The sequence below is a fragment of the Brachyhypopomus gauderio genome, unplaced genomic scaffold (genome assembly GCF_052324685.1).
Source record: "Brachyhypopomus gauderio isolate BG-103 unplaced genomic scaffold, BGAUD_0.2 sc67, whole genome shotgun sequence".
NCBI lineage: Eukaryota > Metazoa > Chordata > Actinopteri > Gymnotiformes > Hypopomidae > Brachyhypopomus > Brachyhypopomus gauderio.
In genome coordinates this window covers 1,145,657-1,166,842 of record NW_027506888.1, presented here as the reverse complement: position 1 = coordinate 1,166,842, position 21,186 = coordinate 1,145,657, and the positions used below count along the sequence as shown (strand labels likewise).

Below are 21,186 nucleotides of genomic sequence, written 5' to 3'. Positions count from 1 at the left end.
TCCACATACAGATTAAATGTACCTTGTTTATTTATATGTATATATAATTTCCATGAACCATTGGGTACATGATAAATCAAACTACCAGTACAAATGAACAAGGGCACATGAAACAAAACCAGTATGCCATAAAAATAAAAAAATCACAGGTAACTGTTACATGATTGCTGTGATTTCTGTGTACTGAAATTGTGTCAATGGGTGAATTATCAAACTATGTAATTACATTCTCATTCTCCATGGCCTTACTAGGAAAGCAAATCAGATGATATGCAGAGTGCAGAGTACACTTCAGAGAAGTACACTTCAGGTTGTTTAGGTCATGCAACCCCCTTCCTCCTGGAAGATATGCTCGAGCTCTTTCAAGCCATTGTACCTCAGATTATTGTTGTCCTTTTTCTCCTGACCTTCACTGGAGGTGGGCCAATACTCTATCCATGTCTCGGCTGTAAACATGTAGCGAAAACTGACAACAAACAGAATGGCACATCTGATTAAAGAGTGCATTCGAGATCCTCCCTCAGAAATAAAAGTGTTTTATTCCCAAGTCAATTGTGCCACAACATGTCCGAGAGACTCTTTATTTAGCCTGACAGATAAACACTGTTAAGTGGATCACCCTGGATCTAGTGGGTGCTGGGACAGTTTCTTGGCATTTGGGTCTGTACAGATTCATACTGTTTCACTAAGCTATGAGCTTGGAGCCCCCTATAAGCAACACTCAAGTGATGAGTTATGTGTTTTTCTCTATGGAAGTCAGATATGGACGGAGCCAAACAGTTTAAATATCCGGGTCTTAACCCAAATGTCCAGAATCAGAATTCACTTTTTCACTTTTATAACTTTTTGGTTTAGAAGTGAACTTTTATTTACCCATGTGTCAGAACTAAGGCAACAATGACCAGTGAAAATAACTTCCATGATTGTTTTAAAATAATTTGTCATATATAATTTTTTAAACATTGATTTTACCAGTCCAATTAGAGAATTTATGAGGTTTATTTATTTTAAACTTTTATTTATATTTTTTCTACTATATTTTTAACAAAAATATTTGGGGAGGATTTTGTCCGGAGCTTAAGCCCCATAAGCTCTACCCCTTCAGTAACAGCGTTAACGGTAGCAATGATGGTGCACACAAAACCATATTTAACGAAGGGATATCAGATGTTAGTCATTAGGTAATGACAACATGAGTGTGAACCACACACACACTTGCACCACAACTTAAAAACTTGTTAATTGTAAGATGCTATAAAAGTATAAAATTAATTAGTTCACTTATAAGTATCCAGCATGTGTCCATGTAAGAGAGGAGTATTTTAATTGGGAGAAAATGCTCTCACTGGGTGCATTTGTGTCACTGTGGAGACATTTGTTACCTTGTCCCAACCTTCTCTGGTTCAGGGCCCATGATGAGATAGCTGTCTTTCACCTTCAGACCCAGTTTTGTACTGCAGCGATGATGAACTGAGAACTCCCTTGTTTTACCAACCACATTGCGATCAGTTCCTTAGGAGCCAAACACACAGATGCATAATACAGATGGATCTGACACACTATATCTGGCTCTGATTATAGTGCTGCATTTATATGTTTGTTACTGCCACTAGGGGGCCTAAAACAATAGCAGGAGCTTTGAAAAAAGCCTATAAAGATCACATACACTATATTGCCAAAATAATTCACTCACCCATTCAAATGAACGGAATCAGGTGTTCCAATCACTTCCATGAACTGTGGAACTGTGATAGGATACCACCTCTGCAACAAATCCTGTTGTGAAATTTCCTTGCTCCTAAATATTTCACAGTTAACTATCAGCTGTATTATAAGAAAACGGAAGTGTTTAGGAACAACAGCAACTGAGCCACAAAGTGGTAGGCTACGTAAACTGACAGAGGGGGGTCAGCGGATGCTGAAGTGCATAGTGTGAAGAGGTTGCTAAGTTTCTGCAGAGTAAATCACTACAGACATCAAAACTTCATGTGGTCTTCAGATTAGCTCAAGAACAGAGTGCCGAAAGCTTAATAGAATGAGTTTCCATGGTCGAGCAGCTGAATCCAAGCCATACATCACCAAGTGCAATGCAAAGCGTCAGATGCAGTGGTGTAACGCACGCTTCCGCTGGACTAATCGTGCTTCTCTATAGGCCCTTTTCACACTTCTGCATTTTTTCTTCCGGAAGCTCTCGTTGCAGGGTAAAGTTACTTCCGTTACACATTAAACAATGGCAGAGTCCAATAACAAGAGCTTTTGCAGTGCACCAGGGTGCTCGATCTCGAAGTAAAAACAGTCGTATCTCAGTTTCTATGGTTTTCCGGCTGACGACGAGCAGAAAAGAAAATGGGTTTGTGCAATTAGGAGGGATGAAGGGGAAAACTTTGTGATACGGAGCATCTTTGTGTGTAGCCAGCATTTCACTGCTGCAGACTACATAGCAGGAAGCTCGCGGCTAAAAGTTGGTGCTGTTCGCTGTTACTGTTACTGTTCCCAGCCGGTTTTCAGCCGGTTTCAAAAATCGCAGTGTACGCCCAGCTTAACCTAGCTAGATATTGTTAACTAAAGCTGGGCGTACACTGTGCGATTTTTGGCCCATTTTCAGCCGATTTTTCACTTGTGCGACTATTTTTCGATCGGGCCGAGTTTCGGCTCAATCGCGTGTCGTGCATCGTATAGTTTACACAGGTAAACGAGGAGCGATTCACACCTCACGACCAACTCCCGATCAGAAATCGCAGCGTCGCAAGAATATCAAACATGTTTGAAATTCAAATCGCTCCTTGTGAGATCGCATGAGAGTGTCGGGTCGTATAGTGTGAGTATATGAATCGTGAGCTGTGAACTTTTAAACCCTGCGATTTAGTCGTACAGTTTGAGCTGGAGCTGAGTACACGATTTAAAATATCGTAGTGTACGCCCAGCTTAAAGCTGTCAGTATCATTTGTAATATAATATATATCATAATAATATAGACTGTTTTACCACTCCGTAGGATGACTAATGGAACCAGCTATACCTTAAATAATAGTTAGTTACCTAGCTAGTGCTAGCTGATGTTAGCTTCCCCTGGTATAAGTGAATAAATTATTCTACAAACAATTTGTAGCCTCTATTTAACTTGGAACCGTTCGTTGTTGAATGTTCTCCAACGATACTGGAAACGTATTTAAAATTCAGTCTCGTCAGCGACGACAGGGATGAAGTAAACACACGCTCCATGCTGAGGTCGAAAAGTCCTTCAGAAAAGAAATTCCGCTCCGCGCTATCCGAACCAAACACGCTTCAGCTCATAAAAAAGAACGAGTTATGTTGAGGTTTAAAAAAAAGTTTCGCCGCTCAAAATACAGTACTTATTTTGTTCGCAGCGTTTAATGGAAGGACTAGTGCCTGGTAGGCGTAATAACACTTTGGCTCTTGAGAGGTGCCACGGTTGAGACGTCATCAGAAAGGACCAATCGGATCGCTGGTATGTCAGCTGAGCTAGTAAACAGAAGCAGACGTCGTTGTAGCAGCGCGTTGATCCAGCGGTACCGAAGAAGAGGAAATCTCGTCCGAAAGTGTTCAAAAAAAGAAATCTTCGAAACATAAGAATTGTTACATGCATATATCGTCTGTTAAACATGAGGAAATACAGAATTTCACCAGCACAAGGTGGAATAATTTTCGAAATAGTCTTCGGCAGTGGCTAGAGTTGCGGGGCGAGTGCAGAGACGTAGCAGAAAGTTTCAAACACTCTTGAACTGCATTTGAAGAAATTCCCGATGATGCGGGTTTACATCCCACATGTAACGGATGATTATTGACCAGCGAGAGATCGGAAGAACTAAACGGCGTCTCGTGCGAGAAACAGAGAGGGGAGATGACCAACAGGACCGCCAAACTACTGGGAATACTCCGACCAGGACACTTCGGTCCAGATCAAGCCTGTCCATCTCCAGCTCTGGCTCCGTTCTTCCTGCCATCTGCATCATTTGCAAGAAAGGCTGCAAATTTGTCGTCGCGGGTGGCAGACGCCATAAAGAAGCTTTGACAAAAACACAGAATTAACTGCAGGTAAGACTGTGTATCACCCTCTCCCCCCACCACACAGTAGGTAGTCTATGCAAATGCATCCCATCCCCCAACACACACACAGATGTTGGGAGAAGTTGAATGACTATGTAGCCTATACTGCTACACAATCCTTGTATTTGTCTAATTCTAATATCAATGTATGTCTGAATTGCCATAATGTGATGTGTGTGGGTGTGAAATTACTTTCCAATACATAACATCCCTATGCCTATAATACCCCCCCCCCCCCATTGTTTTGAGATCTTTGATATAGAATGAAGCACACTTTGACTTTAATGGGGTACTGGGTATGTTTGTATAAATGTCATAGCATGCCTGATGTTATTATGCCACTGAATACCTGTTTAGAATTGTGGCTCCTCATCCTGATGCCCTGTCTGGTCAACACACTGCTTTACAGCAGCAAGCCCCTCCCCCGGTCCATTCCCCCACCCCCCACTGCCCCTCTCTCACACTTGTACACTTGGGACTGTCCCTGTGTGTTGCTGGGCGGCCCCAGATCCACACTTGTCTCTAGAGGTGTGTCCTGGCAGTGCTGTACATCTGTGTGCACAAGAAATCTTTTTTTGGGTGCAACACCTAGCACCATTTTTACAACACCACACCACCAGGAAAAATGTCTTCATTTTTTTGCCTGCCTATTTATTCATCCTTTGTTCTTTTCTTTTGTACAAGGCAAGTAGCAGGAAGCTGCTGAAGTGAAGGATGACCAGAGCGTCCTCATTCACATCAAGGACAGAGTGTGTGTGTGTGTGTGTGTGTGTGTGTGTGTGTGTGTGTGTGTGTGTGTGTGTGTGTGTGTAGAGCATCCTCATTCACATCAAGGACAGAGTGTGTGTGTGTGTGTGTGTGTGTGTAGAGCATCCTCATTCACATCAAGGACAGAGTGTGTGTGTGTGTGTGTGTGTGTGTGTGTGTGTGTGTGTGTGTGTGTGTGTGTGTGTGTAGAGCATCCTCATTCACATCAAGGACAGAGTGTGTGTGTGTGTGTGTGTGTGTGTGTGTGTGTGTGTGTGTGTGTGTGTGTGTAGAGCATCCTCATTCACATCAAGGACAGAGTGTGTGTGTGTGTGTGTGTGTGTGTGTGTGTGTGTGTGTGTGTGTGTGTGTGTGTGTGTGTGTGTGTGTAGAGCATCCTCATTCACATCAAGGACAGAGTGTGTGTGTGTGTGTGTGTGTGTGTGTGTGTGTGTGTGTGTGTGTGTAGAGCATCCTCATTCACATCAAGGACACAGACTGAAGATGGAAACCTTCACGTGACATGATGATAAGAAATCCAGCCCCTGATTCTGTTCTACATGTCATACACTGTGTGTGTGTGTGTGTGTGTGTGTGTGTGATTTTACCTCTATTCTATTTGTGTCATTGTCATTCCTTTTATTATGGTTATGTATATACGTATATAAGTTTATGCCAGTTGATGTGTATACCCTCATTGTTTTGATAGTTTTTTATGTGTTGTTAGTGAATAAATGAATACCTGAAGGGTCCTTGATAATTGATAATTATTGATAAATAATTCCTAAAAAAAATAAAATTATTTCCATTTATTTATAAAAATAACATGAAAGGGTAACCTTATCATCCACTTGCACAATAGTTGTTTGTTCTATAAATAAAGCACTGCTTGGAATTCATTTAGCCCCTGTTACAAACACATGGATGGCTATCAATAATTATTGGAATTATTTCCATTAATTGATCAACTGACAACATGAAAGGTCACTTGCATAATTGTAATTCGTGCTGTAAATAAAGCAATATTTAGTATTAATTTGGCCCAATTCAGAAATACATGAATGAGGATTATGATAATGCTCATTCATGTATTTCTGAGGGCCAAATAAATACTAAATAGTGCGTTATTGTATATAAAGTGGGCATAAAATAATATTAATCAACGATATTGTTGATAATAATTATTTTATGCCCACTATAAAATTATATTTTGGGAGATTTCTTTCTGTAGATTATATTTGACAGCACTAGGCAGGTTGTCATTTTTTCCCGTTTGTTGTCGTAAATCGGTTACGTGATTGGTTTAGCGCGGTCACGCGGTGTCTTTTGACGTCAAAATCGTCATTCAGCGTGAGGAAAATAGTTCTTCAGAAAACGTCTCGATTCAAACAAAGTACAGGATTCTGTGACGCGAAACTTTTTTGGTAAGTGCAATATAACCTGATCGTTTTTATCAGCTAACGGGCATGTAGTTCGGAGATCGCGGAGCGGATCAGAACGAAAACGGGGTTCACCTTACGGCCTATATCTGGCAATCTGATGGACGAGTCTTGGTTTGGCTGTTGCCAGGAGAATGGTACTTGTCTGACTGCATTGTGCCATGTGTAATGTTTGGTGGAGGGGGGATTATGGTGTGGGGTTGTTTTTCAGGAGCTGGTCTGAATGCTTCATCACAGCATACAAAGACATTTTGGAAAATTCCATGCTCCCAACTTTATGGGAATAGTTTGGAGCTGGCCCCTTCCTCTTCCAACATGACCAGTGCACCAGAGCACAAAGCAAGGTCTATAAAGACATGAATGGCAATCTGATGTGGATGAACTTGACCGGCCTGAACAGAGTCCTGACCTCAATCCGATAAAACACCTTTGGGATGAATTAGAGTGGAGACTGAGAGCCAGGCATTCTCGTCCAACATCAGTTTGTGACCTCACAAATGGGCTTCTGGAAGAATGGCCAAAAATCCTCATAAACACACTAAATCTTGTGGACAGCCTTCCCAGATGTGTTGAAGCTGTTCTAGCCAGTCCCACCAGGATTTCGCGGGCCTCTTTTGTGATTGTTGCGGGCTAAAATGTTTGATGTTGCGGGTGTTTAAAAAAAAAAAATTGCGATGCAAGTTGCGGTGTGTTTTTGCTTTTTTTTGTGATTACATTGCAATAGGGAGTAAATGTTGTATGGTTTCCTCTATTTAGTAGTTTATTTATTTATTTATTTATTTAGATCTCCCTATGGGTATTATGCTTCTTATCCTGTGTTTTACCCCTGGTTTTAACACTTAAAGCAATAATTTTATTTCTCTTACTCCTATGTTGTATGAAATAGTTTGGGCAGGAATGATCCCTCTCGAGTTTTTGTATGCCCCACCCCCTGAAACACAGGTCTTGGGGCAGAGAATGCACAATGATCCCTCTCACTTTCTTGAAATGATCCCTCGAAGTGCAACAGCTCAGTGGCAGAAATGGACTTTCCGTCTCTTAAAAGACTATGAAAAATCACTTGGAGTGGATGGGCTGGTACTAGAAATGTTAAACTTGTTGGAAATACATGTATGAACCCGTTGTTGTGAAACAATAAAAAAACCAGTTTACCCCCGCTTTCATGTAGTGTACCGGGATACTGCTTTTCCTGATCTTTTCCCGTTATTTTCGTCGGCAAGTGTGAAACGTTCGCCTCGCTCATGCTGCTTTCAGTCTGCTCTTCTTGAACGTATACACAGAAGTAAGGCGGGAGTTTGTCGACGTCACATCAAGACGACATCAGTGATTGGTCAAATTTGTGGGAAAGTTGTGGTGATTGGCTGAAGTTGCAACACCGCCCTGAATTCGCGGGGTTTGCTTGAATTTGCGTTGAAGTTGCAAATCGCAACATTGCAAAATTCTGGAGCGTCTGAATGTTTGATGATGCGGGTGTTTTTCAAAAAAATTTCGATGCAAGTTGCGGTGTGTTTTTGCTTTTTTTTGTGATTACATTGCAATAGGGTGTAAATGTTGTATGGTTTCCTCTATTTAGTAATCCATTTTAATTATCTATTTACCTATTTATTTACCCATGTATTTATTGTCCATTTATTTATTTATTTGGATCTCCTTATGGGTATTATGCTTCTTATCCTGTGTTTTACCCCTGGTTTTAACATGTCAAGCAATGATTTTATTTCTCTTACTCTATGTGGTATGAAATAATTTGGGCAGGAATGATCCCTCAAGTTTTTGTATGCCCCACCCCCTGAAACACAGGTTTTGGGACAGAGAATGCAGAACGATCCCTCTCACTTTTTTTAAATGATACCTCGAAGTGCAACAGCTCGGTGGCAGAAATAGACTTTCCGTCTCTTAAAAGACTATGAAAAATCACTTGGGAGTGGATGGGCTGGTGCTAGAAATGTTAAACTTGTTGGAACTACATGTATGAACCCATCGTTGTGAAACAATAAAACACTGAAAACAAAAAAAAAAAAAAACAGATTACCCCCGCTTTCATGTAGTGTACCGGGATACTGCTTTTCCCGAACTTTTGCTGTTATTTTCGTCAGCAAGTGTGAAATGTTCGCCTCGCTCATGCTGCTTTCAGTCTGCTCCTCTTGAACATACACATGGAAGTAAGGCGGGTGATTGGTCAAATTTGCGGGAAAGTTGCGGTGATTGGCTGAAGTTGCAATACCGCCCTGAATTTGTGGGGTTTGCTTGAATTTGCGTTGAAGTTGCAAATCGCAACATCGCAAAATTCTGGAGGGTCTGTCTAGCTGCAAAGTGTGGACCAACGTCATATTGAACTCTATGGATTAGGCTTGGGATGTCACTTAAAATCATATATGAGTCAAGGAAGGTGAGCGAATACTTTTGGCAATATAGTGTACACCATATAAAACACTTTTAGAAATGTAATTCAAAAGGTTTTTGTAATAGGCTGTTAAAAGGTGTGGGTTGGCCAAATAGGAAGTTACCATTACAAATGTATTCATCTGTATTTAGTTTCATAACTATATGCAATTGTAAGGCACAACCAGTGACACAATATTTAAAAATGAAAAAGAACTGGCCTGGAATGGGGTCTGTTTGATCATTGTTGGTGAGGCATTTTTAAATACCTTAAACTTATTGGGCATAATTGATTCTTTCTGCAGTACATCAAGCCAGTCAGGGAACTTGCACTACACACTCACCCTCTTTAAGCATTTTGACTATGGTGAAGGTGTAGATGTCCGTGTTGTCAGATGTCCTAACGTCCTTCATAGCTGCCTTGTAAACTGAACCACAAAAAGAAAAGAAAAGTGGAGAGGAGATAGTCTGGAGAGTCTGCACAGTAATAAAAGTCTGGACAGATGAGTCTGGATATTAATAAAGCCAAAAAAAGGTAGTGAAACACAAAAAATTACCACAGGTTTCTAATAAGTTACTAGAATACACATACATTTTAAAATTGTAACACTGCCTATCTGTTCTGAGCACACACACATACACTTTCTCTCCATCTACATGTACAGCACTTGATGCATTTATCCAGACTTTCTCCAGGCACTTCCTGGTATATGCATTTAATGTTGCTAGCACCATACTTTACCTGCTCTTCCTGGTCACACACACATGGTCACACACACATGCATACAGAGGGTTTACCATAATCATTGCTGGAACAGGCTGCCCTATTGCGGATGTCTGTCTTTGGGGCATCAGCCTTCAGTGTTGGGCAGTTTTCTGTATGGGAGATAATCCAGCAGTGAGAGGAAAGTGAAACAGATTTCTGTAGTAGGCTTGTCCCGATCCAATATTTGGATCGGATCGGCCGCCTATATTTGCAAAACATGCGTATCGGTATCGGATCGGCAGGCATGAGAATATGCAGATCCAGACTCCCGATCTGGGTGTTCCAGCGCACCCATTTAGAAAATCAATTCCAGTTTTTGGTGTGTTTTCGCCAATGAGAGTAAAATCTGGTCCACATTTTCCAGCACACCTTCAGCACACAAACATAGCATCTCCCCAATTTAGCTCAGTGGCACCTCCTAACCATTTGAAGTTATCCGTAAAAATGTCAGTTGTGTGGGATTATTTTACCTTAAAGGACGACAAAGACGAAGAGGTAGAGTGCAACATATGCCACAGTATAGTCAAGCATTGTGGTAAATCTTTAAGAATGTTTAATACAACCAATCTAATCAAGCATTTAGCGAAATACCACCATAAACAACACGAAGAGTTTCTAAAGAAAATCGAAGACAAAAAGAAAGGTCCTACACAACTAACACTGGCAGAAACGTTTCCGAAGCGTGACAAACTGCCACTTTTTAAAAATACAATTTACAATATTATTTGCACTTATGGCTTTTTAAGCCTTGGTTTACTGATGCCATTTCTGTTTGTTATTTATTACTTTGTCTATTTTAAGTTTATTAATTGCTAAATAAACAGGTCAGTTTCTCCTTACCAACCATTGTGTATTATTCAAACACACCTAATTCAGCTGGCTACTTGTTATCAAGAGTAAAGCAGGGTTGCCAACTCTCACGCATTGAGCGTGAGACACACGCATTTGACCGTTTTCACACGCTCTCACGCCACACTTCCGATATCTCACGCCGGAAAAAAATATCCAGTTTATTTACCTCAGATCCACATATATGATTCAATACGTTACTAGTTCGCTAGCTCTGGCGCCTTCCACCGGCGATATAACACTGAATCCGTGTCCATTTTACGTTCGACACCCCCCCCCCCCCCCCCCACCCCCCGCTCAACAAAATACACTCGCCACCGGCTCCAGGTTAAAATCTCACTCCAAGCGAACGTCAAAAGTTGGCAACCCTGGTAAAGCGCTTTTTAACATGAGTTTGACAACAAGGTAAGTTGGCTAAATAACTTTAAACTTTAATACATGCTCGGTATCGGTATTGGCCGATATCGGTATTGGATTGGAAGTGCAAATAAATATAGGTATCGGATCGGAAGTTCAAAAAGCTGAATCGGGACATCCCTATTCTGTAGGTGGAGATAATCTAGCATTGACAGCAAGGTTAATCAGATTTCTGTAAAGCGGAACATCCTGCAGTGGCAGTTTCACAGTAATCTTGCTTAAAGTTCTTGTTCTCTCTCTCTCTCTCTAACACACACACACATACACATCCCACCCGCAACCCCAGTTGTGGGAGTAGATAGGGGACACAGTGCGGTGACATACCTTCAGCACAAGTGCAAACCTCTTTGGGGCAGATTGTGTAGAGCAATCCACTCGCTCGCTCTCTGCTCGTGTCGTAAAACATCACACAGCGGTTCTCTGGAAACACAGCAAACCACAGCAAATGAAAGTTTTGCATACAATGTACCAGTGTAGCATGCTCATCCATGTGTTTGTTTTTGTGTGGGTTTCTCACCAGTGGCATAATACTCATATATCGTGACTCCTGCAGGTTGAGGGTGATTAGTATTTAACATCTGGTGCACCTTGAAAGCTATTTTCTCTTTACGTTTATTTGAAACCTGGTGAGGGAGAGAGAGAGAGAGGACAAAGATGGAGGGGGGCGTGACAGGAGAGAGAGAAAGAGGTTTTGTGGTTGGAACATAGTTCTGACAAGTAAACCAATCATTAAGTTCAAAATAGAAAACTGTCAAATGATTATCTGAGGTTCAATCACAATAGGTGATAGATTAAATAACATTGTAACGTTGGCTGGTGGCACAGGTCCAGAGGTGGAGCTGGAGGTGGTAGAATGCCTTTGATGTGACAATACTACAGCTATAGAAGTGACACTGTCATCAATTTATTGTGTTGTTTGATGCGATTACTATGTTGGGTGTCATTCTTATTTATGCTCAATTATGTCGACCTTGATGACCAAAGAACTCTTCACAATACATGGAACACAGAGTATGAAGCACTCCACACATGGGTGAGACATCTAAGGATGCAACTATGGTAACAGAGGAGGTGTCATGTCAGCATAACCCGTTCTACAGAGAGCAGAGTTGGCTGACATGAGACAACTATCAATGGCTGGAAATGGCATGACTAAAGAACAACATAATTATAGCAACAGTGTTGGTAGCATACGAACAAGCACTAATCTCTATGTAAATTGAAGCAGGGGTCATCCAATGACTGACAAGACCCAAGGTGCAGACTTTGCAAAAAAAAAAAAAGTGCCTGAAAGACACAAACAAGTGGCAGGATTGTATACAAACCACCCCAAACCCAAATGGGAAGAGCCACAGAGAGTTGAGAACTACTCAGGCTCCAGGACCTCCAGATATATAATGTCAAACCAACGAGGAAGTTATAACAGATCAGCAAAGAACAGAGCAGCTATAATAGAGCTCCGAAAGAAGGAACATGAGAAGCTGGAGAACAAGTATGAAAAATGGAATGCTAACACAAATGTTGTCCCAGTGTATAAAAGCTATATTTTATATGTATAAAAGCTATATTTTATATGTATAAAAGCTATATTTTATATGTATAAAAGCTATATTTTATATGTATAAAAGCTATATTGACTTTTCACATTTATTATTACCCTACCCATGTTACCACATTTTAGTTCATTGATTAATTAATTCATTAACTAATTTTCTGGAATTATAGAACACATCATCTTTATTAATATAATATGATATGGAGTTGAGAGTCGGTTCTGATACCTGCTTCAAGTAGATGATGAGGGATCCTCGCTCAGAAAGCTGTTTGTCCATCTCAAACCCATCAATGTACTTGTCCTTTCTCATCAGCTGAAAAAAGGTAAAACGCATCTGTAAACACTGAACTTAATCACAATTACTTTATTTTGACAAACTGTTCTAGTAGCCTTTTTGGTTTGTTTGTTTTGGGCAACATTCCCATGATGATAAAGCTTAAAGAAGTGCTATACAATTTATTAATATTAATTATAGTCATATTTTGTAATAATTATTTAGATGCTATTCCAAATGCTTGTAGGTTTCAGATGATAAAATATTTTATGACCTATGACTTCTGACCCGTTTTACACTAAGGGCGTACTCACACTAGGCACGGTTTGCTGGATCCGTGCTGGGGCCCGGTTATCCCCCCTCCCCACTCCCCCTCTGGCCTGCACTCACACTGGCTTCAGCAACCCGGCCCGAGCACGCTTACGTCATCACAACGCCGCTTTATTTGGAAAAAAAGCGCGCTCGCACAACACTATGGAGTTCACGATTCTCTTTTTATTGTATTTTTGGAGTCGTTTTGGGAGTGCAGAAACACGGTGCAAGCACAGATTTATCGATAATTTAACACAACGATTGTCTGATAATCGCTTTGCCGCTATGACTGTTTAACGTGAGCGTCGCATCACTGATGTCATGTTTGAGTTCCAGCGAAATGAACCAATCACACGAGGCACCAAGCGGGCCCGGGCACGGATAGCGCTCACACTAGAAGCGAACCGTGCCCGAGTCCACATGAATCGTGCCCTGGCCCACCTCTTCAAAGCGGGCCCGAGCACGGTTAACTGATCCGGGCCCGGGCACGGTTGGAGCGCTCACACTAGCCAAACGAACCGTGCTTCGGCAGGCAACCGTGCCCGGGCCCGGATCGCAGAGCCTAGTGTGAGTACGCCCTTATTTATATTAAATGTTTCTACTTCCTGTTCTTCACGCATTGTGTAGCTGATTACAATTTGTGTAATTTTGTGTGAAGTGGGTTTTCCATCCACCAAGTTTTTGTGAATTTTTTAAAGAAAACACCTGCATGGGAAAAGGCCAAAATTAGGAAAACACCCAAACATCACAAAAGATTTTTACACTACGACGAGGTGAAAAAGTCGGAACATTACTAAAGCCAAAATGCGAAAAACATTGATCGAAGAGTTTTTGAAATCAATGATGACGTATCGACATGTCAACTTATTTAGAAAGACACGGCAGCCATCCATTCAACCAACCTTGAGCTGGAAACATGGCTAACTGCAGTGGACAAATCAGGCCTTCCTGGCAAGTTTAAGGCCTGGATTTACCAACAATGGCATCCTCTCACGGATTCTTTGGCCACTCCTAATTTACGAAGTTCCAATCTCCACCGTTGAAGGCTTTGAAAGGAGAGTGAGCAGATTTCTAAGGAAGTGGCTGGGTCTTCCTCGAAGCCTGAGCAACATTGCCCTTTATGGCCAGAACAGCAAGCTAAAGCTCCCCATCAGCAGCCTGAACGAGGAGTTCAAAGTGTGCTGTGTCAGGAAAGTGCTGCAATACAGGGATTCAGAGGACCCAAAAGTCTCCCAGGCTGGGATTGAAATGAGGACAAGGCGGAAATGGAGGGCAGTAGAGGCTGCAGATGTGGCCGAGTCACGGATATGGCACAAGGCAATGGTCGGAATAGTGGCTCAGGGAAAATCTGGCCTGGGAAGCATCACAGCATCTCAATATGATAAGGTGGAGGGCAAGGAAAGGAGATTACTGGTGCAACAGGAGGTGCGGGGATCAGTAGAGGAGGAGCGGGCCAGCAAGATGGTTGGAATGAGACAACAGGGAGCCTGGACAAGGTGGGAGCACGCAATTGACCGCAAAGTCTCTTGGGCAGAGCTGTGGACAGCAGAACCCCAACGCATACGATTCTTGATCCAGGCTGTCTATGACGATTTACCAAGCCCATCCAACCTGTTTAGCTGGGGATTGGAGGAGTCACCAGCCTGCAAGCTTTGCCTGAAGAGAGGAACCCTGGAACACATCCTCAGCTGCTGTCCAAAAGCCCTGGGCGTGGGCGCTACCGCTGGCGCCACGATCACGTCCTGAAAGCCATCGCAAACACCATCAGCTGTGGAATCGTCCAGTGCAGGCGCCGCTGCCAACCAAAGACCACCATCGCTTTTATCCGGGCTGGAGAAAAACAAATATCAGCTGCCAGGGCACCAGCAGCTGGCCTGTTATCAACAGCTCAAGACTGGGAGTTGAAAGTTGACTTGGGGAAGCAACTGAAGTTCCCAGAAATAGTTGCAACTACAACACTGCGACCTGACATGCTTCTCTCAAGGTCCTCAAAGCATATCGTTCTCCTAGAACTCACTGTACCCTCGGAGGACCGTATTGAGGGGGCAAATGAGAGGAAAAGGGCAAAGTATGCTGAGCTAGTGGAGGAGTGCCGGAATAACGGGTGGCGAGCACAGTGTGTGCCCATTGAAGTGGGATGCAGAGGATTTGCGGGCCATGTTTGCAAGACATATAACATCTTGGGCATCACGGGGGCCAACAAACGAAGGGCCATCAAGGAGGCCACCGAGGCAGCAGAGGTTGCCTCAAGAAACAATCTGTGACCCCAGGTAACATCACTGATGATGTGTCCAGGTTGCATCAGTATGTATGTTACAAGTTAAATCTCTCAATTTTGCTTGTTTCAATGCCACCCCTTATCCCTCTCTCAAAATTTTTTTTTTTTAGATAATTTTTTGTGTTTATTTTTATTTTTTAACTTTAGTATCTGAAAAAGTCCTGGGAAACATTTGTCAAATCTAAAAGCCCCATAAGACACCCTCTCGCTCCACCCCTGGTGGAAACATGACTTTTGCAAAAAAAAATATTCATTTTGTAAAATTTGTGGAATATTTGTATGGAAAGCCAGCTAGTCTCAATTGATGAATGGATTATATTAATTAGGTTAATTATACTATTATACTAATTAGTTCATTTCTGTGTTAATTTGAACTTGAACAGTACATTTTTAGACCTGCGCATAAAATTTGTGAAATGTTTGAATGTAAACCCGGCTACAGGTAGGCACCAATGGGGAGATTTTCATTCTTATCTTCAGGCTGCTGAATGATATCATACATTTTCCAGATCCGCCATGTCCGGTACAAACCCCGTCAACATGCCAACATCAAGAATTGTCATAGCAGCTTCCCGCTCCTTGTTCAGGAACCTAAGAACAGATTTGTCAGTGTGAGCTTTACACATTATCAACATGAACTTTACAGATTGTTTTATATAAACTTTTTCTGAATTATGTACAGGGTCTCATTTCAACTACTGTATTATTTTGTATCAGAGGTGACACATGACCTGGTGCAGCAACAGCAACTTGGTGCTCAACGCCCAGAAGACAGTGGAGATGATTGTGGACTTCAGGAAAGCCACAAGCCCCCTGTCCCCACTCATCCTTACCGACACCCCCATCACCACTGTGGACTATTACCGGTTCCTTGGTACCACCATCACCCAGGACCTCAAGTGGGAACCGAACATCAGCTCCCTCATCAAGAAGGCCCAGCAGAGAATGTACTTTCTGCGGCAGCTGAGGAAAGCCAAACTGCCGGCCCAGCTGATGGTACAGTTCTACACGGCCATCATTGAGTACATCCTCAGCTCCTCCATCACGGTGTGGTACACCGGGGCCGCTGCCAGGGACAGACAAAGGCTGCAGCGCATCGTGTGCTCCTCTGAGAAGGTGATAGGCTGCAGCCTCCCATCTCTCCAAGAACTGTACGTCTCCAGGACTGTGGGGAGAGCGGATCGGATCATAGCAGATCCATCTCACCCCGCACACGGACTATTGGATCCACTCCCCTCGGGCAGGAGGCTTCGGTCCATTCAGACCAGAACCTCCCGCCACAAGAACAGTTTCTTTCCCTCTGCCATTGGACTCAAGAACAGCACATAATCATGTTACTTATCCCGCACAACCTGCCTTCGTCACTTTTCTTGGAATGCACTATTCCACATGCACTATTCCACATGCACTGCTGTACATAGTACTGTTGTTGCACATTCTGCCCCTGTATTTTTATGCCCTTTGTATTTTTATTAATCTTTTATTCACTTTATTCATTCTATTTATATTCCCTTATTATTACTTGTTTCTTGTTGCACCTTAATGCCGAAACAAATTCCTAGTCTGCGAACCCTGTTCATTGACAATAGCAATAAAACTTTTTCTGATTCTGATTCTGACATTGCGTATGTTAACAGTATGAGAGTTTGCAATATGTCTATTCTGATTAAAAATACCATAACAATATTTTAGGGATGTTTGAAAAATTAATTTATATCTATGTTTTTCTTAGATTTGTTCATTTTTCTTAGATTAAGAAAGGCATATAAAGAGATGCTGACATCACACTGCACCAAAACCCTTTAATTAAGGAGTCATTAATTTAACATTTTTGGCATCTAGCAGAAGTTCTTATCCAGAGTAATTCTCGTAGAATGTATCCTAGCTAGTGCAGTAGGCAGTTCAAGATACCTACAGTCCCACACAGAATTCCCCCAGTGTAGGGCTAATAAAGGATTAAGAATTATCTTATCTTATTCAGTTGAAATTAATACTGTTGAAATAAAGGAGTCAACACAATAAAGGAGTCAACACAATAAAGGGAGTCCTCCCCTGCAGCCATTACCATTAACAGAAATCAAAATCTGACTAGAACTGTTACTAGAACAATGAAAAAAAAACCAAAAATGTTATGCTTGTATGTATATCAAATATCTCCATCTCCAAATATCTCTTGGGTCATCTCCAATAGCTCTATATGTTGAGCAAGGTGCTCCCACCTACAATGCTGAAGTCTACAACGCATGTGGACAAAGGTGGTTCGAATCCTACGTCAGGAAGTATTCCACCATACATTTTTTGGGGGGGGGGCAGTCATGGTCTGGTGGTAGGGAACTGGTCTTGTGACCAGAGGGCCGTGGGTTCGATTCCCAGGCCTAAGGCCATGACTGAGGTGCCCTTGAGCAAGGCACCTAACCCCAACTGCTCCCCGGGCGCTGGGCTAGGGCTGTCCACTGCTCTGGGCTCTTGTGCACCACAGCCCCCTAGTAATCACTAGTGCAGGTATCACCAAATGGCGGACCGCGGTCCGGATCCGGACCCGAACGCCGTCCTGTCCGGACCCAATCACATTCCTGATTAACTAGATACGGACCCAAATGCCAAAAATTTTTTAACGGGAGACTATATTTTAAACCGGAGAATTTATTTTTAGACGAGTGTTACGTTCACCACCCATTTGAGTGTTACGTTCGCCCCCGCTCAACAACTTTCGTTCGCCACCCCCCCCCCCCCCCCCCCCCCCCCCCCCCCCCCCCGCGCTCAACAATCCGGACCTAAGGTCTGAGCTATCTGCCAAAAATGGACCGCGGAAAGATTTAATTGATTACCCCTGCACTAGTGTGTGTGTGTGTGTGTGTGTGTGTGTGTGTGTGTGTGTGTGTGTGTGTGTGTGTGTGTGTGTGTGTGTTCTAACTGCACAGATGGGTAAAAAGTAGAGGACAAATTTCGATTGTGGTGAAAAAATCACAATTGACAAATATGGCACATTTACTTTTTTTTTTTTTTTTTTACAAATATATACTAAACTTACTTGGTCTCAATGCTAAGTGTATAACTTCTTAGTGCCTGGTCATAAGAAGCTGCAAAATAATATAATAAAAATTATATTATTATAAAATAATATAATAAAGTGATTTACCTTAAAATTAAAACATGCAACATAAAAAAATGAATTGTGTTCAAGAATGAATTTTAATGTGAATTAAGCAATCATGAACATAATAACTTAAAATTGATTTTCTACTGTATAACATGAAATACTGGACTGGGTTATTTTGATGCAAAATACAAAATAAAGATGATTAGTAGACATACTTTCTCTGTTTCTGGTAATGTTAACGTCCAGCTCAAAGTTTTTGCATTTGGTAGCATTTTTGTCAGGTCTGGTGTAATATAGGGTGACAACCTTGAAGAAATGAAGGCAACTGTGAGCTGATGACTGAATGCCCATTGGCTGAATCTGCCTGGTTCATTTTATTTTTCCATAGTTTATTTTATTGTTCTATAGTTTGAGCATAATCACTTCACTCACTCTTATGGACCCTTCTCCATGTCCGGACGCCGTCACTGTTAAGTCACCTCCTGCCGGGAACTGTTCCATGCAGTTCAAGCAATGCATTAAACTTAAAAAAATCTTTATCTGAATGTCGCTAACTTAATGTATACTGCTTCATAACAAATTGAATTCTTTAAAATTGCCAGATTGTCAGGAGCAGATTAAGTAAAAAGGGTTTCAGTAAGAGATTGAAGGGGTGATCTGAAATCATGCTGAATAATCAGTCCAAGGTAAACCACAAAAACAGCAGAGAAAACTGGTAGAAAAGCTAGATAAGACTGAACAAGATGTCACAAACAACAAGGGGGCAAAACAAGGGGGGTTAATACATACAAGTAATCACTTGAGGTAGGGGCGTTGAAGGGCAGACATGACAATAGCAAATTAATTTGGAGACAATAGCAATGAAATTACGTGTTTAGTCCTGAAACATAACATTGTGTCTGACTACACATCACACATTTGTCACCCAAAAAAAAAAAGAAAAAATTCTTTAATTACAGAAACATTTATTGCTTTTATAAGGTGCTCTGTACAAGGAGCACCTTATAAAAGCAATGAATGTTTCTGTAATTAAAAACAGAAAAAGGCACAAGCATACATACAGTTCAAGATTCCCTGCATGTACCGTTAGGGAATGTATGGCTTTTACCAACAGGGAGATCTTAGAACATTAAATTGGTACCTTAACCCAATTGAAAATGTAGCTTATTACTTAAATGTGACAACAGCTTCTTCACAGTTTAAATTATGTCCACTTCATGCCTCCATCTCTCCTTCATCTCTCCTCCTGCTCTCCCTTACCTTGTCAGAGCGCTGTAGACCTCTGGTTGTTTTGGAGAAGAGGCCTTTAAAACTGGTTGATTTTGCAGTGGATGTGACGATTACGTTCATATCTCTTTCAATTGGGGGTGCTTTTGGTTTCTCTGCTGTGTACTTTGCTAAAGCCTCAAAGACCACAACAGTAGCCTGAGGAAGAGGAGAGCAACAGGTTTATTAGATCGACACACTGTTGGACTAAATATCAGGTTGTTGGATAGATATATATAATTAGCCAAAGCCTTTTATTCTATTCAAGAGGTACAAATTTTCTGAATTAATGGATACAAATATTTCAAGTAACGGTACAGTGAAAGGAAACTTTCCTCCAGGACCAGGATGCTACATAGGATAGTAGGGCTACAAAGAACTATATACATATGACAGTAGGACTACACAGGACTATTTACTGTGACGGGCGAGGTTAGGCAGGATGATGAGACGAGTATGATGTGAACACATCTATTCTGGATTGTGCAATGAGTGCAGACACAACCACAAGGAGTTGACGCTTGACAAAGATGAGCATGGGACATTTCGTTAACGCACATGAACTAAACTCAACTGGTGGGTTACGACCCAAAAGTGGGTCACGGATACGTTCTGGGTGGGTCGTCTTTTATTTTGAAAAAAAAACTAAGGCACATGCCAGGGATCAGACTGCGATTAAAATAAATAAATAAATATTTAATTTGGGAGTAATATAATTATTTCACTCGCCAGTGGTGGCAGGTGATACAACAGCATTATTTTTTATGAGTGAGGATTTTTTTTGTCATGCACATTGAACCACACCCAAGGAAGTAGACATATGAACCAGATGTAGACTACACCTACAGATGGCCAATGGGAGGGGTGCAGAGCTGAAACGTCAACTCCCTGGACTTCGAACCTTCTGGACAACTTTTCCAGAAGAGTTGAAGCTGTTCTAGCTGCAAAGGGTGGTGCAACGTCATATTGGACCCTATGGATTACGAATGGGATGTCACTTAAGCTCATATGTGAGTCAAAGAAGGCAGGGTTGCCAACTCTCACGCATTGAGCGTGAGACACATGCATTTGACCGTCTTCACACGCTCTCACGCCGCACATCCGATTTCTCACGCCGAAAAAAAATCTAGTTTATTTACCTCTGATCCACATCTATGATTCAATGAGTTACTAGTTCGCTCTGGCGCCAACCACTGGCGATCGATCGCGATATAATACTTAATTTGTGTCTATTTTACACCCCCCCCGGCAACAATTTACACTCGCCACCCCCTTCAGGTTCAAATCTCTCTCCAAGTGCTCTTGAAAAGTTGGCAACCCTGAAGAAGGTGAGCGAATACTTTTGGCAATATATTGTACATATACACACATGCAGGTTGTTGATGTCTAAGAACACCAGGATAGAGTTGAGCATCTTTATTTCTAGTTCTGTTATACTTTAGTTAGTGTAGTAATGGGTTTAGATTAGTGTACTGTACACTGTAAAAAAAAAAAGTGTAAAAAAACGGTAATTTTCTGGAAATGGGGGCGCCAGAAAATTACTGTAAAAAAACAGATAAGTACTGTAAATTTAAAAACATACATAAACTGTAAAAAAAACGGCAATTTTCTGGCGCCCCCCGTTTCCAGAAAATTACCGTTTTTTTACAGTTTATGTAAAAAAACAGATAAGTACTGTAAATTTAAAAACATACATAAACTGTAAAAAAACGGCAATTTTCTGGCGCCCCCGT

The 21,186-nt window shown here is 41.7% G+C and overlaps 1 protein-coding gene and 1 long non-coding RNA gene across 2 annotated transcripts in view; one reads left to right on the top strand and one right to left on the bottom strand.

The window, feature by feature from the left end:
* Positions 1–12: 12 nt before the first annotated feature.
* LOC143490841 (complement C3-like) overlaps positions 13–21,186 on the bottom strand; it is a 159,887-nt gene continuing 138,713 nt past the window's right edge. The window contains exons 31-42 of the mRNA XM_076989351.1: positions 19,448–19,612; positions 18,620–18,679; positions 18,403–18,493; positions 18,119–18,167; positions 15,588–15,678; positions 12,450–12,536; positions 11,186–11,291; positions 10,993–11,088; positions 9,435–9,512; positions 8,981–9,064; positions 1,383–1,512; positions 13–466 (exon numbers count right to left, since the gene is read on the bottom strand). Of these exons, the coding sequence (XP_076845466.1) occupies positions 316–466; positions 1,383–1,512; positions 8,981–9,064; positions 9,435–9,512; positions 10,993–11,088; positions 11,186–11,291; positions 12,450–12,536; positions 15,588–15,678; positions 18,119–18,167; positions 18,403–18,493; positions 18,620–18,679; positions 19,448–19,612 (1,188 nt within the window). The 3' untranslated portion in view covers positions 13–315. The remainder of the gene's footprint in view (positions 467–1,382; positions 1,513–8,980; positions 9,065–9,434; positions 9,513–10,992; positions 11,089–11,185; positions 11,292–12,449; positions 12,537–15,587; positions 15,679–18,118; positions 18,168–18,402; positions 18,494–18,619; positions 18,680–19,447; positions 19,613–21,186) is intronic.
* LOC143490843 (uncharacterized) lies at positions 1,047–5,567 on the top strand. Its single transcript, XR_013125002.1, has 2 exons — positions 1,047–4,056; positions 4,753–5,567. It is a non-coding gene; the product is annotated as an uncharacterized LOC143490843 (long non-coding RNA).